At 38.3% G+C, this 24508-nt stretch overlaps 1 protein-coding gene across 3 annotated transcripts in view; it reads left to right on the forward strand.

Moving 5' to 3' along the window:
• COL15A1 (collagen type XV alpha 1 chain) overlaps positions 1 to 24508 on the forward strand; it is an 89500-nt gene that overhangs the window by 13052 nt on the left and 51940 nt on the right. Inside the window, exons 3-8 of one of the 3 annotated variants that reach the window (XM_032442532.2) lie at positions 8879 to 9426; positions 12576 to 12650; positions 13129 to 13224; positions 17083 to 17209; positions 18301 to 18419; positions 23364 to 23426. In XM_032442532.2, coding sequence (XP_032298423.2) covers positions 8879 to 9426; positions 12576 to 12650; positions 13129 to 13224; positions 17083 to 17209; positions 18301 to 18419; positions 23364 to 23426 — 1028 coding nt within the window. Of the gene's footprint in view, positions 1 to 8878; positions 9427 to 12575; positions 12651 to 13128; positions 13225 to 17082; positions 17281 to 18300; positions 18420 to 22190; positions 22338 to 23363; positions 23427 to 24508 lie in introns of those variants that run through there. The other 2 variants (XM_085540073.1, XM_085540074.1) reach the window with 2 other exon arrangements.

Raw genomic sequence — 24508 nt, forward strand, 5'->3', positions numbered from 1 at the left:
AAGTAGCTAGGATAGACTTATGTTCTTCTAAAAAAAAATTGATGTTATTCAAACCTATGTTTCTCTCATTTATTTATACCACATTACACTGAATTCCTTTTGAGACAGACCCTTCACTGCTCCTGCTTATACCAAGCCCAGACCCTTCTGAACCCAGTCACCCTCTAGCAGTTCAAATCCTTCTGCACAGTTGTCTTCAGTATACGCATAACTTTGTTCCCTTAATCCTGCTAGTTGCCATATTCTTCCTGACACAGATACCACCATAATATACTACATGTTTGTGCCATTTTACTAGCTAATCTTTCTGTCACTTCCTCCTATTGTTGCTGTTGTTTGTCAGGCATTCCTACTGAGGAATTCCTTTATCCTGTATAGTCTTTTAGGTTGGCATCTAGCACCACATTGCATTCAAAATGGTGACTGTTTCTGAGCTGGGGACCCTAATCTGTGCACTATTAGATAAAGACAAGCCCACACAAGGTGGACTTGTCACACGGGAGCTGCCCACAGGCTGCTCTGCCACTACAAGCTGGCAGAGGTAATCCTGCTGCTGATGGACATGGCAGTGCACCATGGCCGGAGGACCATGCTCAGATATGCCACACAGCACAGGCCTGCACCAATGGAGGTGAATTCACAGAATCACAGAATTGTAGGGGTTGGAAGGGACCTCTAGAGATCATCGAGTCCAACCCCTCTGCCAAAGCAGGTTCCCTACACCACGTCACACAGGTAAATTGCCACATGAATCATCATTTCCTCCACATACAGTAGTCTCCTGATCAGAATTGCTTTAGATTTTAAATTCATAGGGTTTTTTTGTTTGTTGTTGTTGTTGTTTTTTAATACAAGTAGTGTGTTCTAGCAAATAATAAAGCTTATTATTAAAAGTGCACTGTCCTTCAATATCATCCTTAGCTGAAGGCAAAACTACCATTTCTCATTTAACCTGGCAGGTGGTTCAGCAGCACAGAGCTGTTCACTCACTCCCTCCTTCCCAGAGGGATGGGGGAATAATACTAAAAAACAACAGCAAAAAAAAAAGAGTAGTACTTGTAGGTTGAGAGAAAACTATATACTAAGGTAGAGAAAAGGAAAATAATTTTGTCAAATATATGTATATATAAAAATATATATAACAAAAGCTGCATGAGAAATTCACCCCAAACCAATGCCCAGCTAGGCCCCCTGGGTGGCAGAAGAGAATGAGATGTACTCCCACTTCCTACAAAATTCCTTCTGTTTGATGTCATATGATATGGAATATCCCTTTGGCCAGCTTAAGATACCTGTCCTAATTATTTTCCCTCCCAGCTCCTTGAGCCTTTCGCTAAGAATGTCCTTGACTCTATACTATGCTGCTTAGCAGGAAGCTATAAACATCAGTGTGTTATAAACACTGTTTTTCTTTTAGAACCAAAACACAGCATCATACCAGACACTAAGAAAAAAATTCTACCTCAGCTGAAACTAAGATTCTGCCATATCCAAGATTAGGGGTGAAAGCATTGCCTTGAGAATGTTCTTTAACTCAGAGAAGCTTGATTATGTGGCATTTGTTTTAAAAACATCCCCCTCACCTTCTTTGGCTTAACAATTTGTTCCACAACCAGGTCTTTCAGACAAGGAAGACAATAATGATCTATCACATGGATGATGGAGAAGTTAGTATAATGACCTGCAGACTGCCTCCTCTGGACAAATGTAGTATTCTGATTCAAAATCCAGCAAAGAAGGCTCCTTATTGTGATCTACTGAGTGTCAGCATTAGACATAAGGAAACATGAGCTACATTACCAGAGAGTTAGACATCCTGGAGTTTTGTATGCTCGCTTTCAGATGAAAAGCTGGGTAGCCCTTTAATAAGAATATGCTGAGCTTAGGGTTCTGCTACGATATTTTGCTTTTCATGATCAACACATTTTCAAAGGGTATAAACAGCGTTAAACTCTTTGCAAGATCAAAGGTCACATTTGATGAAATTTATGGGCCCATTCCTACTGAAGTCAAAATCAATAAACAGGACTCTGAGGAAAATCTGACTTCTTTTAAAGGGCAGTGATCAGTGAAAGCATTGTAAATTTAAAGTTAAGGCAAACTTACTGATCAGTTCTGATATCTCCTAAAAATAAATAAGGAATAAATAAATAAATAACAGAATGTTCTGCTGTGCTGCCAGAGCTCATTTGAGACAGCACTTAGTGAGCTGGGTGCGTTAAAATGCTGCAGGTTCTCAGAAGTAACTTCACTGAGAAAATTTATCTCTATGATAAACAATATATCCCAGCAGAACAGAATAGTCTTTTATTTAAATGTGAAATATTAATTAGCAAAAAAAGATTAAAAATTACTAATGCAAGAAAATACACTGAACACTTGATGAATGTAAATAATAACCTGATAACATATCTGTATTGTCTACTAGCTGGTGAAACCGTTTTGAACTCCATATTACATTGAACTTGTGGAGGTGCCTTCTGCATATTTCTGTGTCTTCATCTATCATACTTTATAAAACTTCTGCTTTTATGAATGTAAATGTCTCAGCAGATGGCATAAGTGAACACATATCAATGTTTCTGTTCTGTAAAGGGCTATGTGAGTTTGCTGTGTACTGCAGATGGTACCTAGTTTGCTGCTGTTTGTCAAGAACAAAATGATGCATTCACAGCAAAGCCACGGGATCTTGCTGTGTAGTATTGCCCTTGTGTATAATCAGCAAATATACAGAGTGTTGTAGTTAGGCTGGTGTCTACAGATCATATAACTGGAAAGATTATCAGAGTGGAAAGGGATAACAGAAAACAAATGAAAATACTCACTCATGTCCTAGGCTCACAGAAAAACTCCAAAGGGAGCAACCTCCAGAAAGAGATCCTTTCCCAGGGGCAAGCAGCCCTTAAATGGGGTCTAGGAGAGGCGCAGCCAGTCTCCACCCCTTCCAGTCTCTCAGGTGAATTGCCTTCCCCTGTGCTCCCGTGGCTGACTCATTGCTTGCCTCAAATGATCAATCAGAGGTTCAGGCTGTGATTCAGCAGTTCCCATACACCTTGACAGTGAATAGGAATGAAAAAAATGGTAGGAAATTTTCAAGGTCAAGTACATGGTTTTGCACTTGGGTCATGCCAATCCCAAACATGAGTGCAGACAGGGAGAACAACTCATAAAGAACAGCCCTGGGGAGAAGGTCTTCAGGGTTCTGGTACGCTGAAAGCTGGGTATGAGCAAGCGGTGTATGCTTGCAGTCTAGAAGGCCAATGTTATACTGGGCTGGGGTGGTTAGCAGAGAGAGGAAGGTGATTGTCCCCTCTGCTCTGCCCTTGTGAAGCCCTGTCTGGAGTACTGCATCCAGGCCTGGGGCCCCCAGCACAAGGAAAGGGTGGAGCTATTGGAACAGGCTCAGAAGAGGGCTGGAGTATCTCTCCTACAAAGACAGAGGGATACGGGCTTGTTCAGCCTGGAAAAGTGAAGGCTCTGGGCAGACCTCACTGTGGTCTTCCAGTACTTAAAGGGAGCTTATACTTAGATGTTTTACAGTCTGATAGCGATAGGACAAGTAGGAACAGTTTTAAACTAAAAGAGAAAAGATTAGATGTTAGGGGAATTTTTTTTTCACTGGTGAGGCACTGGAATATGCTGCACAGAGAAGCTGTAGATGCGCCATCCCTGGAGGTATTCACAGCAGGTTGGATGTGGCCCTGGGCAGCCTAATAGTGAGTGACAACTCTGCCCGTGGCAGGGAGGTTGGTACTAGATGATACTAAAGCCATTCAATGATTCTATGATAATAAATAACTAGACATTAAATCTCTGTACAAAGCTCAGTTATCTTTCATGATAGGGGTTGTCAATAACAGTCTGTGTTTTGCAGTGGTACTTCAGATACCAAAGGAGGAAAATGACTGCATGCTAATTCAAAGCAAGATTGATCTAAGCAGAAGTCTTCCACATAACTAAATACATCCTGATGCTATAGAGCAACTCTTTAGTTGAGATCAAAAGCAGTTTTCCTTTCTCAAGGAAGAAATTTTATGGTGCATCTGCCATCTGATGTGGTTAATACATGATTTCTTACAAGTAATTAAAGCTAGCTTTTGTTTACAGCAACAACAGCTGCAAACTGTCCACGGGCACGTCATCTAAATATAAGAAAACAAGAGAGAAAAGGAACTTCTGTTTCTTTTCCAAATTTCTTTTCCAAAAAATAGATTCATAGAGTTCATGCTCTCCACCAACTCAAATCATGAAGTCATTTTAGAAGATGAAAGTTAGACAGGAAGTAATTAAAATTATAACTCCTAGTGTAACATGCTGGAAATATTTGTGGATGCCTGTTGCCAGTCACTAGATATCATTACTGAAGTATTGAGAAATAGTAAATAATTGATATTTCCAAAAATCTAGAAGCTGATACAAATTAGAAGAATTAAGTAAGATTTCCAAAAGCCTCTTATTTAGATTTTCACTGTTACTAATATTTAAAGGAGAATAATGACAGTATTCATGCGGAATTTCCTACGTTATATATGTATATATATATATGGAAGTTCTTGGGGGTGATTGGTACGATTAACCATGTTGTTTTTATCAGTGCCTTTTGGCTGAGTGTAGACCATTACTAGGTCTAGTTCTACTGAAAAGGTGAGGACCACTAGTTGAGCTGGCTTCTCAATTGGGGATGGGAGGAGGCAGAACTGCATCCTCCCTTCTTGCCCTCCCACATGAACTGTCATGCAAACTGTCAGGTCATGACCTGCTAACATGCAATACCCTGTTTATCCATCGTATTTGCCATGCTTCCAGTTACTCGTGCTCCCTAGGGGCTGCCTTTGTAAATGCGGGAGCTTCTGCCATTTCTACTGACTTGGTTCTACATGACTCACATCATGTTAGAGTCACCACTCACCAGGAGCTCCACACTTCCTGCTCAGGAAAGGGAGGTAGGTGGAGCGCACCCTCTCTCCCTGTGCTTGTTTTCATGGTACCTTGCCATGGCTATGACTCACTACTAAAGGTCTGTCACATGCCTCCACTCCAAAGTTAATCTGCTAGAGGTCTTTGATAAAATGGCTTGCAATAAATAGCTTAGGATAATGGGATTGCTTGTTCCTTGTCTTTTTAAACGTGGTACTTGAAAAAAGACCAGTTCTTGTGGATCCCTAAACCCTCTAGAGTGGATTCCTAGTGAATCCACTAGCTAGCTCCCTTAGTCCTTTAAAGTCCCTCTTAAGCTGCCTACTGGCAACTCTGCTGAACTTTTTTCTCATTACACCAAAAAAAATTTGAACTTTTTCATGATCACTGTGACAAAGACTGCCATCAGCCATCACATCTCCTTAAGATCTCTATTCTCAAACAGATCTAGGAGATCACCTTTTCTAGTTGGCTCACTGTGTGTTTATCACAGGAAAATGTCTTCAGTGTACTTTAGGAATTTTTCAGACTGGCTTGCCACAGTAGTTTGATATTCCCAGTTTGTGTATGGGAAATTGAAATCTCCTAAAAAAAAACAGGTCAACCGAACCACAAATGTATCCAAATTGCTTCCAATTCATCCACACTATTGCCTTGAGAGTGTGGTTAATAGTAGACACAGAATAACTGACGTTTCTCTTCAGTTCATGGAGGAGCCCACAAAGGAGCAGACCCCAAGCTAGAGCTGCAGCCTGTGGAGGGAAGTCTATGGTGAAGCTGGAGTTTGGGGGGATCTGTTTACTCAGGATTGGCCCCGAGGTACAGAGCCAAGTTGGAGCAGTTCTTGAAGAGATGCAGCTTGTAGGAAGTCCATGTATGATCCATTTGGGAAGGATGACATCCCATGGGGAGGACCAAAAATTGGAGCAGAGGAAGAGAGTGAGAAGGAAGAAGCAGCAAAGATGAAGCTTTACAGACTGACCTTAACTCCCATTCCCAGTTCTCCTATGCCTCTCAAGGGAAAGTGTGTAAAGTGGGAGGATGGGAAAGAGTTTATTTTCAGTTCTCACTGTTCTAGTCTGTCATCAATAGGCAATAAATTACTTCAGTTTCTCTTATGATTAGTCTGCATTGCTTGTGGCAATAATTGATATGCGATCTCTGTCTTTATCTCAGTGTATGCGCATTTTTCAACACATTTTCTCCCCATGCCCTTTAGAGGAGTTGTACTGAGAGACAACATAGTAAAGCTGAACAACCTACCAGTGTTAAAACACCATAAACACAACTCTTAATATTCTTTTCACCTAAAGATGAAAAGGAAAAATATGTCTGAGTAAAAATAGCTTCTAGATAAGAAGCTAGTTTTTCTGTTTCTAAACATAGCTTTGATACTTTCTAAAAATTATTGATGTATGGAGAACTTCAGACTTCATCCAGTCAATGGAAGTAAGTGAATGTTGAAGCTAATGCACAGAGAAGATAAGAGATTAGAATTGATTTCATCTTTGGGACAGGGCAAACATTTTTTAATATCTTTGCAATGACACTAGGACAATGAAAAACACTGCAACACATAGCATAGTCTGGTACTCCATATGAGTAATGAATAACAGCAGTGTAGTTCAAATGAAAAACCTGTATCTCCTTCTCTCATTAGAACCATCTTGCAAGGTTTCAGAACACACTGCAATTGGTATATATTTTACCTGACATTTATTGGGTATTTTAAGCAAAGCCTTTCAGTTCACTTTGTTGACAGACTACCATACCTTTTCCTTTACTGTTCCATTTGGATTTTTTTCAGCCTATATAACTACTGCAGCTACAGTAGCTGAATAAGTTTAAAAAAGGAAAGATGCTGTATCAATCCACACTGCAAAAAAAAAAAAAAAAAAAAAAAACCAAAAAAAAAAAACATTATGAAAAACTTGGGAATTAAAAACAAAAAGTCATTTTATAACCAACTTCTATAACCAACTATCATTTTTAATGTTTTTTACAGTTTTGTTTCAAATTGTCAGCTTGGGGATGGGTCATTGTTTCCCTTGAAGGATTAGACTGCAGGCAAAGAGGTGGCATTTTCAGAAAATTTTCATCATTTCAAATAATTTTGTCCTTTTCTCCATTTATTTTCATCCCATTAAGTACTCTGTAACAGAACATTCCCTCTGTAAGTAGATAATAGGCATCCACCCTATTATATACTTGAAACCTCCAACCTCTTGATATGCTAGTAGCACCTTAGTACCTTAGTGAGAAGCTATGGTGAAAATTGTGAGGTTAATTGTTCAATTTCTCATCCTGGATGGCCAATTATCATGCCTGAGTTGATTAGCTGGTACAAAAACACACTGCTTGGAACAGTGGAGTGGAGGGAGATACTACAGTTATTGGGAGCAGACACAGCTCCTACAGACATGTCCTTTAGGTATTTCAGGTTGCCAGAATGTCCTGAGATGAAATTAAAATACTGACTTAGAACACAGATTCTAAGAAATCAAGTGTTACCTATTCTGAACCATGTACATGCCATTAGTTTGCATACAGCCAGAAAACTTCAGCTCATATCATGACTGTAGTGTAGGTGGATAATTTCAGCTTAAAGTGCATCAAAATTGGGGGACAGGCAGGCAGTAGTAGAAGCCAGCTGCATGTGCCTCAACATTACTCACCTCAGGTGAACTGGGTTCTTGTTTTCAGTTTCTGTAAGTACTTTTACAAAAAAAGATCTAGGGACTAACTCCCATCCATTGTAACTAATGTACTTGTAAACAGGTGGTCTGCTTTTAGCTCCTGGCCTCTGTAACACAGGTAGTATCAGCCTACTATAGGTGACATCAGCTTGCCCCAGGTTCTGTTGATACTGAAGTGACAATTGAGCAAGTTGATTTTGCTTAATGATGTCATCCATTATCTTTATCAATTTTCTTATTAAAGAGATGTAGTCACAAGAAAAAGCCTTAGAAACCTTAGGAATAGTGGTAGCCATGGTCAATGACATGCTAAGTAGGTACAAAGAAGTACCTAAGAACCACAGATTACTTGGAAGATTTTCTTTACACCTGGCATGGTAGACAAACAGAAACGTGAAGCATGAATCATAGATTCAGTTTGTTCTTAGTGATGTTTCAAGACTTTTGCCTCATCTGTATTCTTCTGACACAAGACATGTTTTCCATGCTGCTGTTTTTATGTGATGTACTTCATATGAGCAATGTGGTGAACTTGTGTTTGAGGTAGAGAAAGAAAGGAATTGCACAACGATTCCAAATACATCCCCTCTTTTGTCTGTGGTTTGAAGATATTCAAGAAAGAAGAAGAATTTAGAAAGGAACCAGGGTGTGTTTTATCTTGAAAGTGATTTAAAAACCGGAATTTCATAGAGTTGTTTTTTTTCATGTCTGCTGAGAAAGTCAACAGTTACCTAGTTTCTGGAGTTTACAGCATGAGTCATTACAGTTTTATATGGTGTAGCTACATTAAGACATCCTCTAAAAACTTTGTTTGCCCACTGCAATTTTGATCCTGGCTTAGTGAAACTATGCTGTGCACTTTGTAGAGATTTCTTGTTCTCTGTTCTCATCTAATTCGAGAAAATCTTTGCTGAGTACATACTGTAAGCACTTGCGTAAGATTTATTTGCAGTTTACAGACAGTTAAAGTAAAATATCGTCTGTAGAAAGTACTTGTTACCTCCCAATTTCAACAAATGTTTACATGGACCTTTTTTTAGCATGTGAGTAATCTCAGTCAAATAACAAAAGTTCACTTATACACATAGCTAGACATGTTTAAGCATTAATTGAACTGGGGCATAAAGCATTAGCAGCATGTCAATGATACTTTAACACTGCTTTGCAGCTTTTAAGATCTTCATTAATTGATTAAAATTAAATGGGCTGTGAATATATAACAAATAATAGAATAAATAACATGCTTTTTTTCTCGTACTTTACAGAACGAGGCTCAAAAGAACATCTTGATCTCACAGAGTTAATAGGAGTTCCACTCCCTCCTTCTGTCTACTTTGTCACTGGCTACGGAGGTTTTCCAGCGTATAGCTTTGGTGCAGATGCCAACATTGGTCGATTGACAAGTGCTATAATACCATCGCCTTTCTATAGAGATTTTGCAATTGTAGTTACAGTGAAACCAAACAGCGATCGTGGAGGAGTGCTATTTGCAATAACAGATGCCTTCCAGAAAACTATTTACTTGGGAATTAGACTTTCACCAGTTGATGAGAGCACCCAGAGAATAATTATGTATTACACTGAGCCTGGCTCTAGTATCTCCCGAGAAGTGGCTTCATTTAAAGTGCCAGTGATGACTAATAGGTGGAATAGATTCACGGTGACTATTCAGGGAAATAACATTGCTTTGTTCATGGACTGTGAAGAGTACCAGAGAGTTCAGTTTCAGAGGTCGGATCGAGCCTTGGTATTTGAATCTGGCTCTGGAATATTTGTTGGTAATGCAGGAGCCACAGGACTGGAAAAGTTCACAGTAAGTACCATGCAATAAATTCACATCTGATCCAGATATTGAGCCCAATGCTCAGTTTCTGTACTAGGAATATCAAAGTAAATACATCACTTACGTTTGTATAGTCTTTTATCTGAAAGGCAGATTTCAGCTTATACATTTGTTTAATTTCTGAGAATAATACCTTTGTAAAAGTTCAGTATTTTAAATTCTTTTTGGCTAGACATGTTTATTTCACACAGTATCAGGAAGAGATAAAGATATATGTAAAATAAAGTTGTTTCTACAGTTTATATACTACTTGAAGCTTTTCAGTTGTTCTAGAAAAAAAGGAATGTACCTAAACCACTATTGCAAAACTTGAATGTAAGCATCTTTCAGCTGTATTCAGACAGGAATTCTCAGCCATTAAGCTTCCAATGTTATTGAGCAGTCAACCAGCTCATGGCCAAACTTTAATGGAAATGTCACGCCATTTATGTCTTGCTTTTTTACTTCTTCTGTACTTCAAAAATTGTGTGGTGGTAGTTTGTGAGACTTATACCTCTTCACAAAAATTAGTAGAGCAGCACAAAGCTTTAAAAAGTATTTGCTTTAGGAAACAAGATTGTCTTTCCAAAGCTCAAGTGCACTGACAGGTTGCGAACTCTATCAGATAAGCAACAAAAATAATGTGTTTGTATAATTTAACTGTCTAGTCTTAGCACCTAGGAATTACAGGGATATGTTGATTATTAGAAAATATGTGGTAGAAAGGGATATGTAGGATAACTGCCTGCTTATGCTACCCTACCTAGACAATTACAATGACTAGACTATTGGGACTTCCTGAAAACTAAGTAGGAATAAGAAATGTTCAAGAAAATCAGTTGATTTAGGTATCCTACCTGCACAACTTACCTTAATCAATTTCTGAGATTATCACCAATAAATCTGCAAATATTGTGGAATGAATGTAAAGTGTATTACACCCTAAGGCATTTTCCACTGAAACAGGCTTTTTTGTATGCTATACTGAGTACACAAATTTCAGCCATTTGCCTGATTGCTTCATAGCTATTAATTGTGATGTATGCATTAGTTCAAACAGAGCCCTTGTTGTATTTTTATTTCAGAATTGTTTTAGAATAGAAAAATTAAGTTGTTGATTAGCTGCTCAGGCAAGAACATTTTGCCCCAAATAGAAACAATTCACAGCAGATAGGACAAATGTCTGCGTAGCTCAGTTGCTATTTTGTTCTGGCTAATGGGAATTCATCTGTCCAAAGCCCTGGCTGCCAAACACAAAAGGATCTAACTATAACCAGATTTTATGAACAAAAGATTTTATGAACAAAAAGGAAATTCTCACCCTTGCCCCAGTAAAAAAAGTACAAAATGATATGAACCAAATCATTCTGAATTAGTGATTATAAGTATCTGCAAACCGGCTTTAACAGAGAAAGCAGTAGCAAGCACAAGGCCTACAGAGGGTCTACAGTACCTCATACCCATCCTCTGTACTGTGACAGACTTGACCATTACTTTCCTAGTTGGAATATATGGCTGACAGTAACTTTTCTTGGAAAAGCTTAGGGCTCTTCATTTTGCTTCCTTCACCTTCCAGAGCTGCAGGTAAAAGCTAGAGAGGATAATTTGTTTTCCAAAAATGGTTTACTCAATTACATGAAAATTACTCATCACTTCAGAGAGATAGCTCAGTTGTCTGTACATCCTTTTATGCCTTTTATGTGTAGCTTTCAGTAGACTGTTCCGTTAGTTTAACATTGTTCAATATCTGATTTGGTCATTATTTAATTTTAGGAGAAACAAGGTGATTGAAATCACGGGGCTGTTATCTCAGATTGTCTGCAAGTTCAGGAAGTACCAACACAATATGTTTCACAGCTTTTGATGGTTAGAGGTTAGAGCTAAAGAACCTCAATGTTTGTTTCTTTTTCCTTTCTGAACTATTCTGAAATCCAGCAGAAATTTTGCTTTCAAAATATTCCCTTGCTTATAATTTCCCAAAGAATCTAGGAAAGGACAGCAGCAGTGGAAACAGGGAACCAGAAAGTAGGACATGGCAGGGCAAACAAATGGCAGCTGCTCTTACACTTATCTTGCACTGGAATTTGCTTTCTTCTGTTTTTGCTTGTTTCTTTTTATTTTGTGGTATTAAACAACAGTAAACCATACTATGATTCTTATCTTGACAACTGTTGCAATTTTCCTCACCAAGACTCAGGCTTCCTCTATCTCTGAGTGAGCAGACCTGCTATGCGCCTGTGACTACGGTCAGCACGCAGAACAGAACTGAAATGTTGCTGTGTAGTGTAAACACTCTAGTTCTTTGAAGTCACCAAATAAATACATTTTTTAGGAGTTATGTGGAGACAAAGGCTAAATCTGGCAGCTTTTTCAGGCTGTTGCCTACAGAATAGGCAAGAGTAAAAAAGCAAAATATGTAGAGTGAGCAGAACATGAAGATGCAGATCATGCATGATAGATGTCCATACTTGTCTGTTTACCCTATATGTCTATCTGTCTAACTCGATAAAACCGCATAACAAGGGAATGTCCCTCACATTTCTGTAAATCTTTGAAATCTAAAAGATAAGATTTAAATTATTAAAATAAATATTTCTGCTTCTTCAGCATGTTGGAGTGAGAAATGTAAAATGCAACTCAGAAACAATCGTTAATCAATAATCCCATCTCCTTTCTTTCTGATTTGAAGTTTAAAGCTGGTTTCTCCCCAGATCACTTCACCTGTATTCCCTCACAATCCTTTGCCTCCCTTTTATGGATTTTCACTTGCAATTTTTGCAGCAGCAATGTACTTTTTAACTAGGAAAAAAAGCAGGCAGCACTTCAAAGCCTTTTAGTCAGAACTCTGACTAGAACTCTATTTTTCAGATGAAAGACAAAGTATGCAAACAATATAACAGTTCTGCTGACCTAAAACTCACAGTCTGGCAGCTCAACGTTTGCTGCAAGACCAGAACATGAAAACATGTTTACACTTTTAAAACGAGTTTATTAAATAGTAATAATAATAATAATTCATGCCTCAGATAATTTTCCAAGCAATAAGAGGGTTTTATAGTCTGTTTTCAATTTGTTTTTCATTTGTTCTGCATACTCAATGAAATATTACTTCCTAGAACTGCTTTACTTGTTTCACATAGGGCTCAATTCAACATCTGACAATCAGATCTGACCCAAGAGGTAATGAAGATCACTGTGAAGATGATGATCCAGATGTGAGTATTCTTACAAACACTTCTTTATCTATTCTCAGCTCCTGTGTATCTGATTTCAAAGTCATTTACCACAGGATATTTTTCACAGGCCTAAATGTAGTCTGTATTCTTGTCAACACTATACAACTTCTTAAATTCTCTGTGTGAAAGAACCTCATCTTTTTTTACTGCGCAGTCTGTAAAACTATGATTTAAAAAACTAACAAACATCATTTTCTATTGTCTGTAACATCTTTGAGAAGCTGAACAGTGTTTTACATTTATCTAAAAGCTCATGTTCATGAAATATCCTAAGTGTTGAAACAAGTTAACGTCATTATGAGAATGAGGCTTCATTAATCTGGGAAAATAAATACATGCTTACATACATACATACATGCATAGAAGTTCTTTTCTGCATAGAAGTGTTTATTCCTTGCAGAACATGCTTTTTCCTCTGACTTTTATGAAGCAGCTGTTGTGATTGGATTTTGCACAGGCTTCAGGGGACTTCAGTGGCAATGGCAGCATTCAAGAAAATGAAGACATTTCTGAGGCGCAAGAAGAACTTGTGCCTCCTCACCTTCTCATAAGGGTAAATTTATTGGATTTATTCACTTTACCTTTCTTGTTTAATATTACTTTTTCAGATAGTAAGATGTAGATTCTGCCACTAGTTTTTCCGTTATAGCAGCTTCCAAAGGCACTTTTGGGAACAATATGTACTCATCCACAAGAATGAGTGCACAACATTGGATCACAAGGATGGTTTATTTAATAAGGATCAACAAGTGCCCTGAGTATAAGAACAAGGAAAGAACGCAAATATGACAGTGACCTGGAATACTCATTTGTTGTGTTTTAACCTGACAGGTGGCTAAGCGCTACAGTCTTTCACTTATTCTCTCCTTTCCCAGTGGAATGTGGGAGAATAAAATAAAGGCTGCCATGGCTTTGCATTTTTTCCCTTGAAATAACCTGTTTGTGTGCAGCAGAATTGTGGTTTCCCTGTTCCTTCTTTTTGTCCCCAATGGCACTTTATTTACTTACATATTTCATGCTGTAGCCTGGCCACAAGGCAGAGCAGATTGTCTACCTGTTCACACCACACACAGCTGTTTTGACTGCTGCCCCACTACCAGTGAGATTCATACACTCTAAGCAGCCAGAGATCAGAACTGCTGCGTGACTGCCTCTGAATTCAGTCTGGATTGCAACATCTCTGACTGGGACAGACACCATAGCTCTCCTTCTGGTGGATACCATAATTAACAAGTCTCTGTCCTTGAAGGGTGATAATCCCGCACTTCACAGTGTGAGGACATGTGCCGCACGTCAGGGGCTGCTCCCACCTCTCCCAATGACTTTTTCCACCGTGCTCTGCTTTTGGATTTACCACACTGTGAAGGCTCCCTCGGTGCAAACTGCTGCTGTGCAGCTGATCTACATGAAATCTTTGCTAAAATGCAAATAATAAAAACCTCAGTGATCAGATAGGTAAAGCCACATGATGTTATGTGGTGTGCACCCACTGTTTCCTCTCTCTCAAGCAGAGAAAAAACATACTTCTTATAGATGAAATACCAGTATGTACAGGTTGATGAGTCATTGAATCTTCTTCAAGCCTCTGAGTCAGTTTCTTCCACAACTGAAACACAGGCCCATAAGAAGAAAGTGAGATTTCATTTTGTCCAAGTAGGGTAGCCACTTCATTCACTGTTGATCTTTCGTTATCTTTCTAGTTCATTCCTGCCAGGGTGTTGGCATACAATGATGGTACATTCCGTACAATTCTTTGCTGCATAGGTCGCATACATTTAATGTCATCTGGATTTTGGGAGTTGGTATTATCAAACAAATTAATTAATTCCATACACCATCTCTAACGAAGCTATTTCCCTCAAGTACTGAATACCTTTCTCTGTGGTGATCCATTTGCCCAGTACAAGGTCTTCCTTGTAGAGATATCTTTCCCTCAACACTGACAAGAGTTGCTGCCATTTGGTGAAAGACTGTCTCCTTTCCAATTGCTTTGTCAGTGACATTTTCCCTAAAAAGGGATGTTGGCTGCTTGGCTTCACTACCATCTAACTCCAGGTTACTGGCTCCACCATCACCAGTATAACAGCCATAATCTTCTCACAAATCTCGCAGCTCACTCAGAAGTCAGTTGGTTTTATTTCAGAATTGTTTCAGACAGGACATATAGCAGAAGCTACCAGAGGACTCATTACAAGGATTGGAGTGGCAGCTGGAGCTGCCACAAAGTCTGTCACAGGAGTTGGAGGGTCCATTGTGAGAAACTGTTGGAAAGTGCCCTCCCCTATCTCCTCTATAGTTAGGCTCCCTGAAGAGACAAAGCAAAGGGTGTAATTACTAATACTACCAACATTATGGTGTCCGTTGCCCAAAGACAACTGCAATGCCAAATGCCCACAAAATGTTAGTTTCTCAGCTGCTGATTTTGTCATAATAAAGGTCAAGGCCACACATCTTAGCAAAAGAAAAACCTTAACGCAACCCCTAGAGAAGACAAAAAACGCAGCAGGGAAAATAAACAGCAAGCAACATGCTACACAGTAGTTTGAGAATAATTCAAAATTCTTATAAAAGAAAAATTAATGTAATGATCAGCAATGATCAAACTACCACAACACCTTTTGTTAACACGCTGCAGTCAGATCTGCCAGTATCTCAACCCTTCGAGTCCCACAGTGAGAGCCAAATGCCTCTTGTGGTTTAACCTGTGAAAATGGCAGGTGGTTCAGCACCATACAGTCATTCACTCACTTCTCCTCCTTTCCACAGCAATGATTCAGAAAATGCTTGAGCCAGGAGTGTTTGTGTTTGTATTTTGCAGACCTCAGCTGCATATGCCCCCTTGGATCTCTTGGCTTGTTCTTTTCAACTCATGGGAATTTCATCATCCTCAGTTTCCTCCTGCAAATTTCCTTAGCTTATTTAATGATATAAACTTCTACATTTTGCTTGACCTTCAGACACATTTAACTGCAGCCATCCCTTTATGGTTTCTTTAGTGGAAAGCAGAATAATTTCAGAGATTCTTATCACATTTTGTTTTCTTTTACTTTTTGTGCCAAGCTGAAATATTTCAACCTGTTTAACCATTCTTCAGAAAGATTTCCACACCACTTATACTAAGCATGATTCTCTTCTGTCAGCTCTCATTTATTCCCTTAGAATAAAACAGTACATTTGTGAGAAATGTAATTACAGAAAACAGATTGACATTGCTCTAATATAGCATATGCTTCAATTATTTCACTACTTAACTCCCTCAGAACTCCCAGGTTGTGATAAAGGTTTGCCATTCACTTAGTCAATATGTGTCCTAACTTTGTCTTACAAAGATTTCAGATTTACACATATTCTTTGCTGAGTTTACCAAGGAAATATTTACTTTCAACTTCTTCATAATCATCATGAGTGCAAAAACATTTCATTCATTTTTTCTGCCATAGTTTAAACTTCTCTGAACCCTTTTACTTATTTTTACGTTGGCCTGGCTTCCTGCTTCTGATACATTTGAAAGAAGATTAATATTCATGCATTTTAAAATAACTCATTAAATACTGTCTTATGCTTCTCACAGACTCACAGAATATCTAAGACTGAAAGGGACCTCTAAAGATTATATTGTCCAGTTTAATGGGGATTCTAAGACTTGTTCCGGATTGCATTTAGGAGCCTGCATCAGAGTTTATATAACTGCTGGGGTTAAAACACAGCATTCAGGAAATATTTTAGCATGCCATATTACAAATCATTGTACTTGTTGATCTGGTTCAAGAGCAGAATTCTTGGCCCATTAAGTCACTTCCAAGCTACCGTGGCAGCAGCTATCACATCTAAATTTTAACTAAATAGAAAATTCAGGTCCCCATAAAATAATTGCTGTGGCACTGAACCTACACTTTTCCAGTTCTCTAACTCCTGAAGGGAGTAAAGTAGTTATATCCCTGTTCACAGATTATACCAGGTTTCAAAAATGACCACGCCTTACCAACCCTGAGACAGCTTCAGGCTTAGATCTGTGATAGTACCTTTACATTCCTTGTATTTTTTTTCCATCTCCATTGGTAAGGCAAGTGTAGATCACTTGGTCTGCAAGGACAGATCTAACTGTTAGCTTTTCTCAAAATCTTGACCAAATCTGAGTGACATCTGATGCCAGGCAGAAGCTAAATGTGTATTGTGAGGAAGAAAAAATAGGTGAAATAAATACTTTTAAAATAAAAAGTGTGTATCTTCTGACTATTAGTAAATTTCAGTTGTAATGATAACAATTCAAAGTTAGTATTTGGGAGAGATATGAATTTCTGGTTTACTGTTGATTACTATGCTTTGAGAAACATGATCAGTTGATTCTTGCTTTATAATGTGTACTAAGACTTCTTTCTAAACTGTTTTTTGGGATTTTACTTTTTTTTAGCCTGAAGATTCATTGGCTGAGGCAGTGGAAGCACCTCCAACCATATTATCTTATTTGAAAGAAAACGATTTCTCAGGACATCACAGTGCAGAAGAAACCTCTGAACCAGCTAAAATTAAAGAACAAGGCACTTCCTCTTTCTTGTCTGCTTTCTTGTTTGGTAGCATGGGAGGAAGAGGGGTCATTCATGTTATTTAGGTCAGAGTCAATGGTTTTCTCATACATGAAAATCCACTGACATATGTTACGTGATGTGAGAAACTGAAAATCCTAAGACTTTGAGGATCTTGTGTGTTAGGAAAGGACTGGCTTCTCAAATACTGAAACTGCAATCTGTTTCACTATAATTTGTAACAGCAGCAAAGATAAGTGTTAGCAAATACAGTCGTCATTCAACTCATCTCTCACTTCAGTCCATATGAGTGCTTACATCAGTCATTGTTAAATATGAAGAGAATAAATTTACCCTTCCATGGTGTACAAATTTAAGTCATGGAACAAGAGTTCGTATTTTAAATTTCGATTTTAAATAGATAGATAGATAGATAGATAGATAGATAGATAGATAGATAGATAGATAGATAGATAGATAGATAGATAGATGGATGGATGGATGGATGGATGGATGGATGGATGGATGGATAGATAGATAGATAGATAGATAGATAGATAGATAGATAGATAGATAGATAGATAGACAGACAGACTTGCGGATCACTCTTCAAGATAGATAAATAAACAAAGCTGACGTGGAGCTATAACTGCAATGCTTTCCAACAGTCTGTGCAGGTGTTAGGAAAAGGGAAGGAAAGGAGAAAAGTCCCCTCTGTTCTGCTCAGGTCAGTGAGAAGCATGGCATTTGGAATTACAGAGTTGAAAAACAGTCAATTGTTAGACATGATCTTGAGGCAAAGAAGATGTAATACAGTCTGTATCCTTAAATGTAAACTTTTAAATTATAATTTTATTCTCTCTTTTTTTTTTCTTTTTTCTTTTTCTTTGGTTTGTTTGTTTTTTGTTTTTCTAGCCTTTTAAATATTACAGAATTATAAAATGACTAATACCAATTCTTGGATTATTTCTCTGTGTGTATTTTGGTAATAATCTAAGTAATCTATTTTTCTTGTAACTAAATGCAATCAGAATGTTACGATAAATAACCTCTAAATGAGAATAATTTTCCTCTATCTTTTAGTAATAAGTGATTATTTTATTTAGACTCAGTTATTGTGGAAACTGGACAAAGCAACAGCGAATCTACAGCTCTCATGCAGGAAATCTTAAGAGAAGAAGATGGCTCTGGTGCTAATGTCTTGCTAGGAGTGAGCAGAGAGAAGGTCTGTACAATGGATTTAATATCTAACCTAATTTAATATCTAACCTATCTCTTTTTGACACAAGAGCAGGAAAACGTGACCTTTAAGTGCTTTCTTGAGCTGTTGTCATTATCTATTATATCATAGCAGCATGCCAAACCAGAAGTTGCTTCGTACATTCTTGAATGTCCTCTCATTACGGCAAATTGAAAATGCTGAAGTTTGAATCTATAATGATTTCTACCATTGAGAGGGGATTTATGTTTTTAATTCACAAATAAAAATTTTCTGTGAGTTTTGCACCTCTTCCATTTTGCATTAAAGGGAGCAAGAAACAAACAAAAAAATAACCAACGTAAATCCTCACCACAAAGACCCATGACTTTTAATTAGCTAAAACTAGGCATCTTGTTCTACCCTGCAGTAATCACAGCTGAAAGTCCTGCTTTCTTTTTAAGAAATGTGGCATGTAAACAGATTTAGAAGGGCACTCTTTGGGTGCTCTTCAAGTACTTCTGTGTGAAGGATCAAATGCAAAGAAGCACTTTGTTATGTCAGTGCCTTATTAACAGTTGAATCCATGCAGAAAACTGACAAGAAAGGTGACTAAACTCCAGAAGGATCCATGCCTGTTTGGTGTGCCACTGGTTTCCTTAGTTGTCCACAGACTAATATGAACAAATGTAGTTATAAACTCAGTTTTACTTGAATGGCCATCAAAGATGTAAATCCTATGTTCTGCATCTTGAGAAGGCAGTGACAGGGTGGACTGCACTCCTGAGTGTCTACAGCTCCTATTTATTCCTTTATGAAAGCAGTGTGAGCTGCCTCCTGACAGCTGAACCTGGAGCTGAAAAAATTCTTAAAAATGTAACTGGCAGGTATCCTGATATTTACAAGTAAAACATGCATTGCTTAATGACATTGAGACTGTACAACTAAAAGGCTTTATAAAGGATCAAGGATGAGGCAACATGATACATTTTTTTGTGTTCCTTCTGTTATTCATCTCCATGTTAGATTAATGACATGAATTGATGCTGTTTACTTTTATACCTAGGCTCTTTATTGGCTGCTAGTATATTTCATTATTTACAAGTGCCCTAGAAGAGGTGATAACTGGACAGCTTTCAACTGTCAGAGATGCCTTCCAAAAATCCACATCAGGCTCCCATATTTTTATTTTTATTTTTATTTTTATTATTTTATTTTTTTTATTATTTTTTTTTTGTAAATGTCCAAGCAAAAATACCTAGTAGGGTGCTTCCTGACAGAAAAACAATCTAGAAACTGTGTGTACCTGTGCATTACTGAACTGAGGAGACAAAGATGGGTTTATAAGTTCAAAATTTATCAGTACGATAGCAACAGGTATAATTATGATAGAATATCAGTAATACAGTAGCAAATATCTGAGGTTTGCTCCAAAATTAACGCCTTCTATTTAATTATGGTGTTGCATTGTTGGATCACTGGCGATGACTATCCTCACTCTGTAAACCATTTGCTAGGATTTCTCTCTTTACAGTCAGCAACTTCCCCATCTTCCCCACATTCCCTAGCTGCTTAGAATTTGTAATAAATCATTAGACAGCATTTGGCCTCTTTCTGCCTTAATCTTCCTCTGAGTGTATGCATGTATGTATGTTAAACGATCTCCTCCAATAATTGGGTCAAGGCACTTAAATTGATCTCACAGGACAGGATATGCCCTGAGGTGAGAGTGTTGTCCTTTGAGAATTTGAGTTCAGCCCTTGGGATAGGGCCTGAGGTAAGAGGATTGTCTTTTTAGATCAAGTATATACACTCCTGGGGATGTAAAGAGCAAATTGATGATTTGTTGATAATACCTGTTTCTCCCCAGAGGAGATCACTTCACTTTTGAGGTTTTAGAATACATGTGTACCCCTTGAGGGTGTAACAAGCAAACTGTTGAGTTGCTGAGCATGTGGTTTCCCCTCCAAAGAGATTGCTCCACATAGAGGCATGATCATTAACAAAGAAAAGAATGAGGGTGGGAATCTGCTTCTGGACCTCTTAGAAAAACATGATGCCAAAAACCTGATGGAATGGGCATGAAGTAATTGGTCCAACTTATAAAGAGTTGTAGATCATATAAATTCCCTCCACAAGCAAACCCATATGGGGGAGAGAAGGGGAAAATCAATCATTTGTGCAGTTCTAGGAGCTGCTTTTACTGCTGCCATAGAGATCCACAACCAGCAGCACATGGCAGAAACCCAAATTATTCAATCCTTGCAGGAACTGATTATATACCTGCAGGACAGTTAGATGATCTGACAGGACAGTTAGAGAAAGAAAAACATTCAACAATCCTCCTCCAACAAGCCTTTAGAAAACAGCTGATAAATGAGATGGTAGTTCCCCAGGGAGTGGCTTGTATCTGAGAGAAAGCCTGGAGGAGGTGAGAGCCCAAAAAGACAAATTAGAAAACCTGCTGACTCCTCTCTGCCCTCTAATAAAAATTGAGCATATGAAGAGGGCAAAGACAGGTACTCTGATGTTAATATCAAGGATGTTCCCTATTCTGCTACCAAGATGGCCAAATTAAAGAAAGAGTTTGGTCACAGAATATGTGGAAAGTGTCTGTGACAGAGAAGACAAGATCTTCTTGACTGAAAAGGCATCAGGGTTACTGGGCACCTGGAGTGTTTTTCACCACTGGCAACTACCCGGCCCAGTGATCCCTAACTCAGTGGGTGTTGATTGATTTGTCCCACATTGGTCCTGTCCCTTTAATCCTCAAAAAGCCTCTTCACAAACACATCTGGAAGGTTCAAGGCTATCAAGGGAATATATATATAACCATCAGTTAACCATCTGAATTTCACCTACCTTCTGACTGTGGTTCCTGTGGGAACAGCATTTTTTTTCCTTTTGTTTCCAGCTATGCCTCCTCTAACCTTGATTTTTGTGCAACCAGGAAGTTTTCTGTCTTTTCTTTTCCAGATGCTAACGAATGCTGATCCTATTGCTGTGCCTCACCAGATTCCTTCTCACCTTGCTCCTTTCTCTGGGATTCCTGTGTCATCATCAGTGTCACTGTTTTGGGCAGGCATCTTCTTCGGATTAATATCTGCAATTGCTTATGCTGACCCTATCACACTCACTGGGTGGCCATGGTCCCATGCCCACATGGGGTGTAGTAGGAGTATGGGACCGAAGTCTAATCCTGACTGGTGCTTAACCCTTTCAACTGTGGTTATGCACAGTAATGAAATATATCAGAAAATGAATGGGGCTGAGATAGTACCAGTTAACCAGTTCCTGGGAAGGACAGGATGAAGAACAAAGATAAAGCACCAGATGCAACAAGTATCAGCACTGGGTATCAACCAGCAGCTCTTATCTTATACATAATCTCAGTAGGAAAGAACTAATATAAAAGACCCCCAGTTAATTCTAGGTGTATTTGCCGAAACTCAAAATAATGTATTTCTAGTTCTTGGTTGTATCCAAGCACAGATATGGGTGCAATCTATGGCAGCTGCAATTGCAAGTGAAAGGCGCAGGGAGCGCTTTACCCACTGAAATTAATGAAAAAGGTGATTTGAGATAGTGGTGTCTCCCTGCAGGGGGCAGCCTGCTCCACCATGAGCCTCTCCTGGGCGGCAGGGAACTTCTGCTATGCGCCTGCAGCACCTCCTGCCTTCCCTCTGCACTGACCTTGGTGGCACCCTTCTCTCACATGATCTCACTGCTCTCTCCCCGCTGCTTTTGCATAGGAGTTTTTCCTCTTCTCAAACACGCTCTCACAAAGGCACACCTGGCGTTGCTCAAGGCGCAGCTCCGGCAGCAGTATGTTCATTTTGGAGCCATCTGGAACTGGCTGGAACAGGAGTTGATATGGGTCAGCCTCTAGACTCTTCTCACAAAGGCCACCACTGAGAATGAATGGAGTTCTGCATCTCACTAGAAGTAGGGATCTCTCTGTCCTTGACTGTCACTTTCTCACTGTGATTCTTGTGCACAGGTACAATCATGGGGTGCTCCTGAAGAATTGATACAATTGGAGTTACTAAACATGACTGTGACCCAAATGTGAAAACTGTTTTTTCTCATCATTGTAGTACATACAGAGTGGTAGAAAAACAAGCACAAAATACTGACAGGAGCTATGAAAATATATTAAAATGAATAGAAATGAATATGTTGCCAGACAGTAAAAACAGATCTAAATTAAGAAAATGCACTTCCACCATTTGGGAAAGCTACAGTGAGGTAAAATTAAAAATTAAAAATAAATAAATAAATAAATAAAAAGGTCAGTGTGTTTATGTAGTGAATTCTCAAATGTGGAAGGCACAAGAACAACACACAGGTGAAATTCAATGCTGCTATGTAAATGCAGAAAGGATAATTAAAATACTCCTAAGAATCTTAAGATTGGATTCATAAAATTGCATATGGATTAATACAATCAAATTGTAATGCTAAAACTCAAAAATATTTTATAAAGAAATGTTTTGGAAAATGCTTTGGTAAGTTGATTTCTCATTATAAAAAGTTTCTTTGGATCACAACTGTAGGAATCTCAGAATCTGGCTTTTGAAGTAGGGTGCATGTTGTAGGAAACAGTTGCTAAGTTTTGGATATGATTTTTATTATATTCTTAATAGTGACAGGTGACTTTCTGAAGTTAAAAATTGTCTGAGATACTACTTTGTCTTCAGTCAATTTAAATAGTAACATTCTACGTATGTCCTGAAGGACTGTGTCACAACTCATAAAGTGAGTGCATAAAGTGCAGCGATGGGTATCTACAAAATTCAATAGTATGAAATCACCAGATGTGACTGAAATATTTTTGTTGAATTATAAATTCTTTCATCAATGACATTCTACTGCAGTTATATTGACTAGAACTGTATTGGCTACAACTGACAAGTGATATTTTTGTTATCTTTGGAAGCAGTATCTTAAAATGGATTAACTTTATTTCAGATTAGAATGAAACCTGAAGAACTGGGCTCTGGATCCGCTGATAGAGAAACTGAAATTTTAAAAGTAAGTAAGTATATTGTGATGTCTATTTCACATTAGCATAGCAAAGAACTTCATTTTACCCATCCAGATTGTAGTTGATCCATTTTCTTTGGCAATAGTACAGTTTCCCAAAGAAATATAAATCTAAGTTTAATACCAAGCAATCAAAAATGCTTTGTAGGAAACGCTTTCATTTAAAGACCTCAATGACATATGTGTACGTAAGTGGAGAAGAAATGTGGGAAGAGGACAACAAAGAAGTAACTTCAAGAAGACTCTTTAAAGGAGAAGATGCTTTTAATCTGGTTCCAAGAAGGCAGGAAAAAGGAGATAGGAATTACATTATTTCTTTAATTCAGAGTGTCTGCTATAAAACATATGTTTGCTTGCATGAAATATTTTACACAACACTGTCCACTGTTACTTCATTTTGACTGTCATTTGCAATTTCCTATATCTTTGCCTTCGTGAAGAAGAATGTAATTGTTGTAAGAAGGTTGGCTAGGAAAGAGAAATGCTCTGTCTCAGCAACAGTTAAAAAGGAGCATTCATGCTGGGTAAAATTTGAGTCTTGGAACATTAACTTATACTTGGCCTCTGGTTAAATTAGGGTAGTCAAAGCATCTTCCTGGAGATGGCTACCTCAGCTTCAGAAAGAGCTTGCATAACTTAGGAATCAAATAAACCACTTTATTTTGCAGCTGCAACATCTAGCTTCATTTCAGTAGGTTGTGTTGTAAAATGAAGTAGTTGAGAGCTGGTTCATGTGCTCTTCAGCTGTATGCCGGATCAACAGGCTCCACAAACTGAATAGGACAAGTGGGATGGTGTGTACTTCTTTAACATATTAGCTAAATCTGTCACTTTTACCATACTCTGTAAACAATCTCAAGTAAGCCTTGTTTTAGAGACTGAAGTGGTGCACTGTTCTTGTATTTCCCCTTCACTAAGAGCTGATATACTTTGAGAGACAGTACTCACAAAAGCAGGGTTCTGGGTTTAAAAAGAGCCAAGCTTAACCATAAGTATGGATCACAAGCACTCTATTAATAGCATAGAAGAAGTCCTTGGAAATCAATGGAGAAATACCTAACCATTTTCCT

Source organism: Coturnix japonica, chromosome 2, assembly GCF_054131305.1.
Source record: "Coturnix japonica strain WE chromosome 2, WE-NBRP24, whole genome shotgun sequence".
NCBI lineage: Eukaryota > Metazoa > Chordata > Aves > Galliformes > Phasianidae > Coturnix > Coturnix japonica.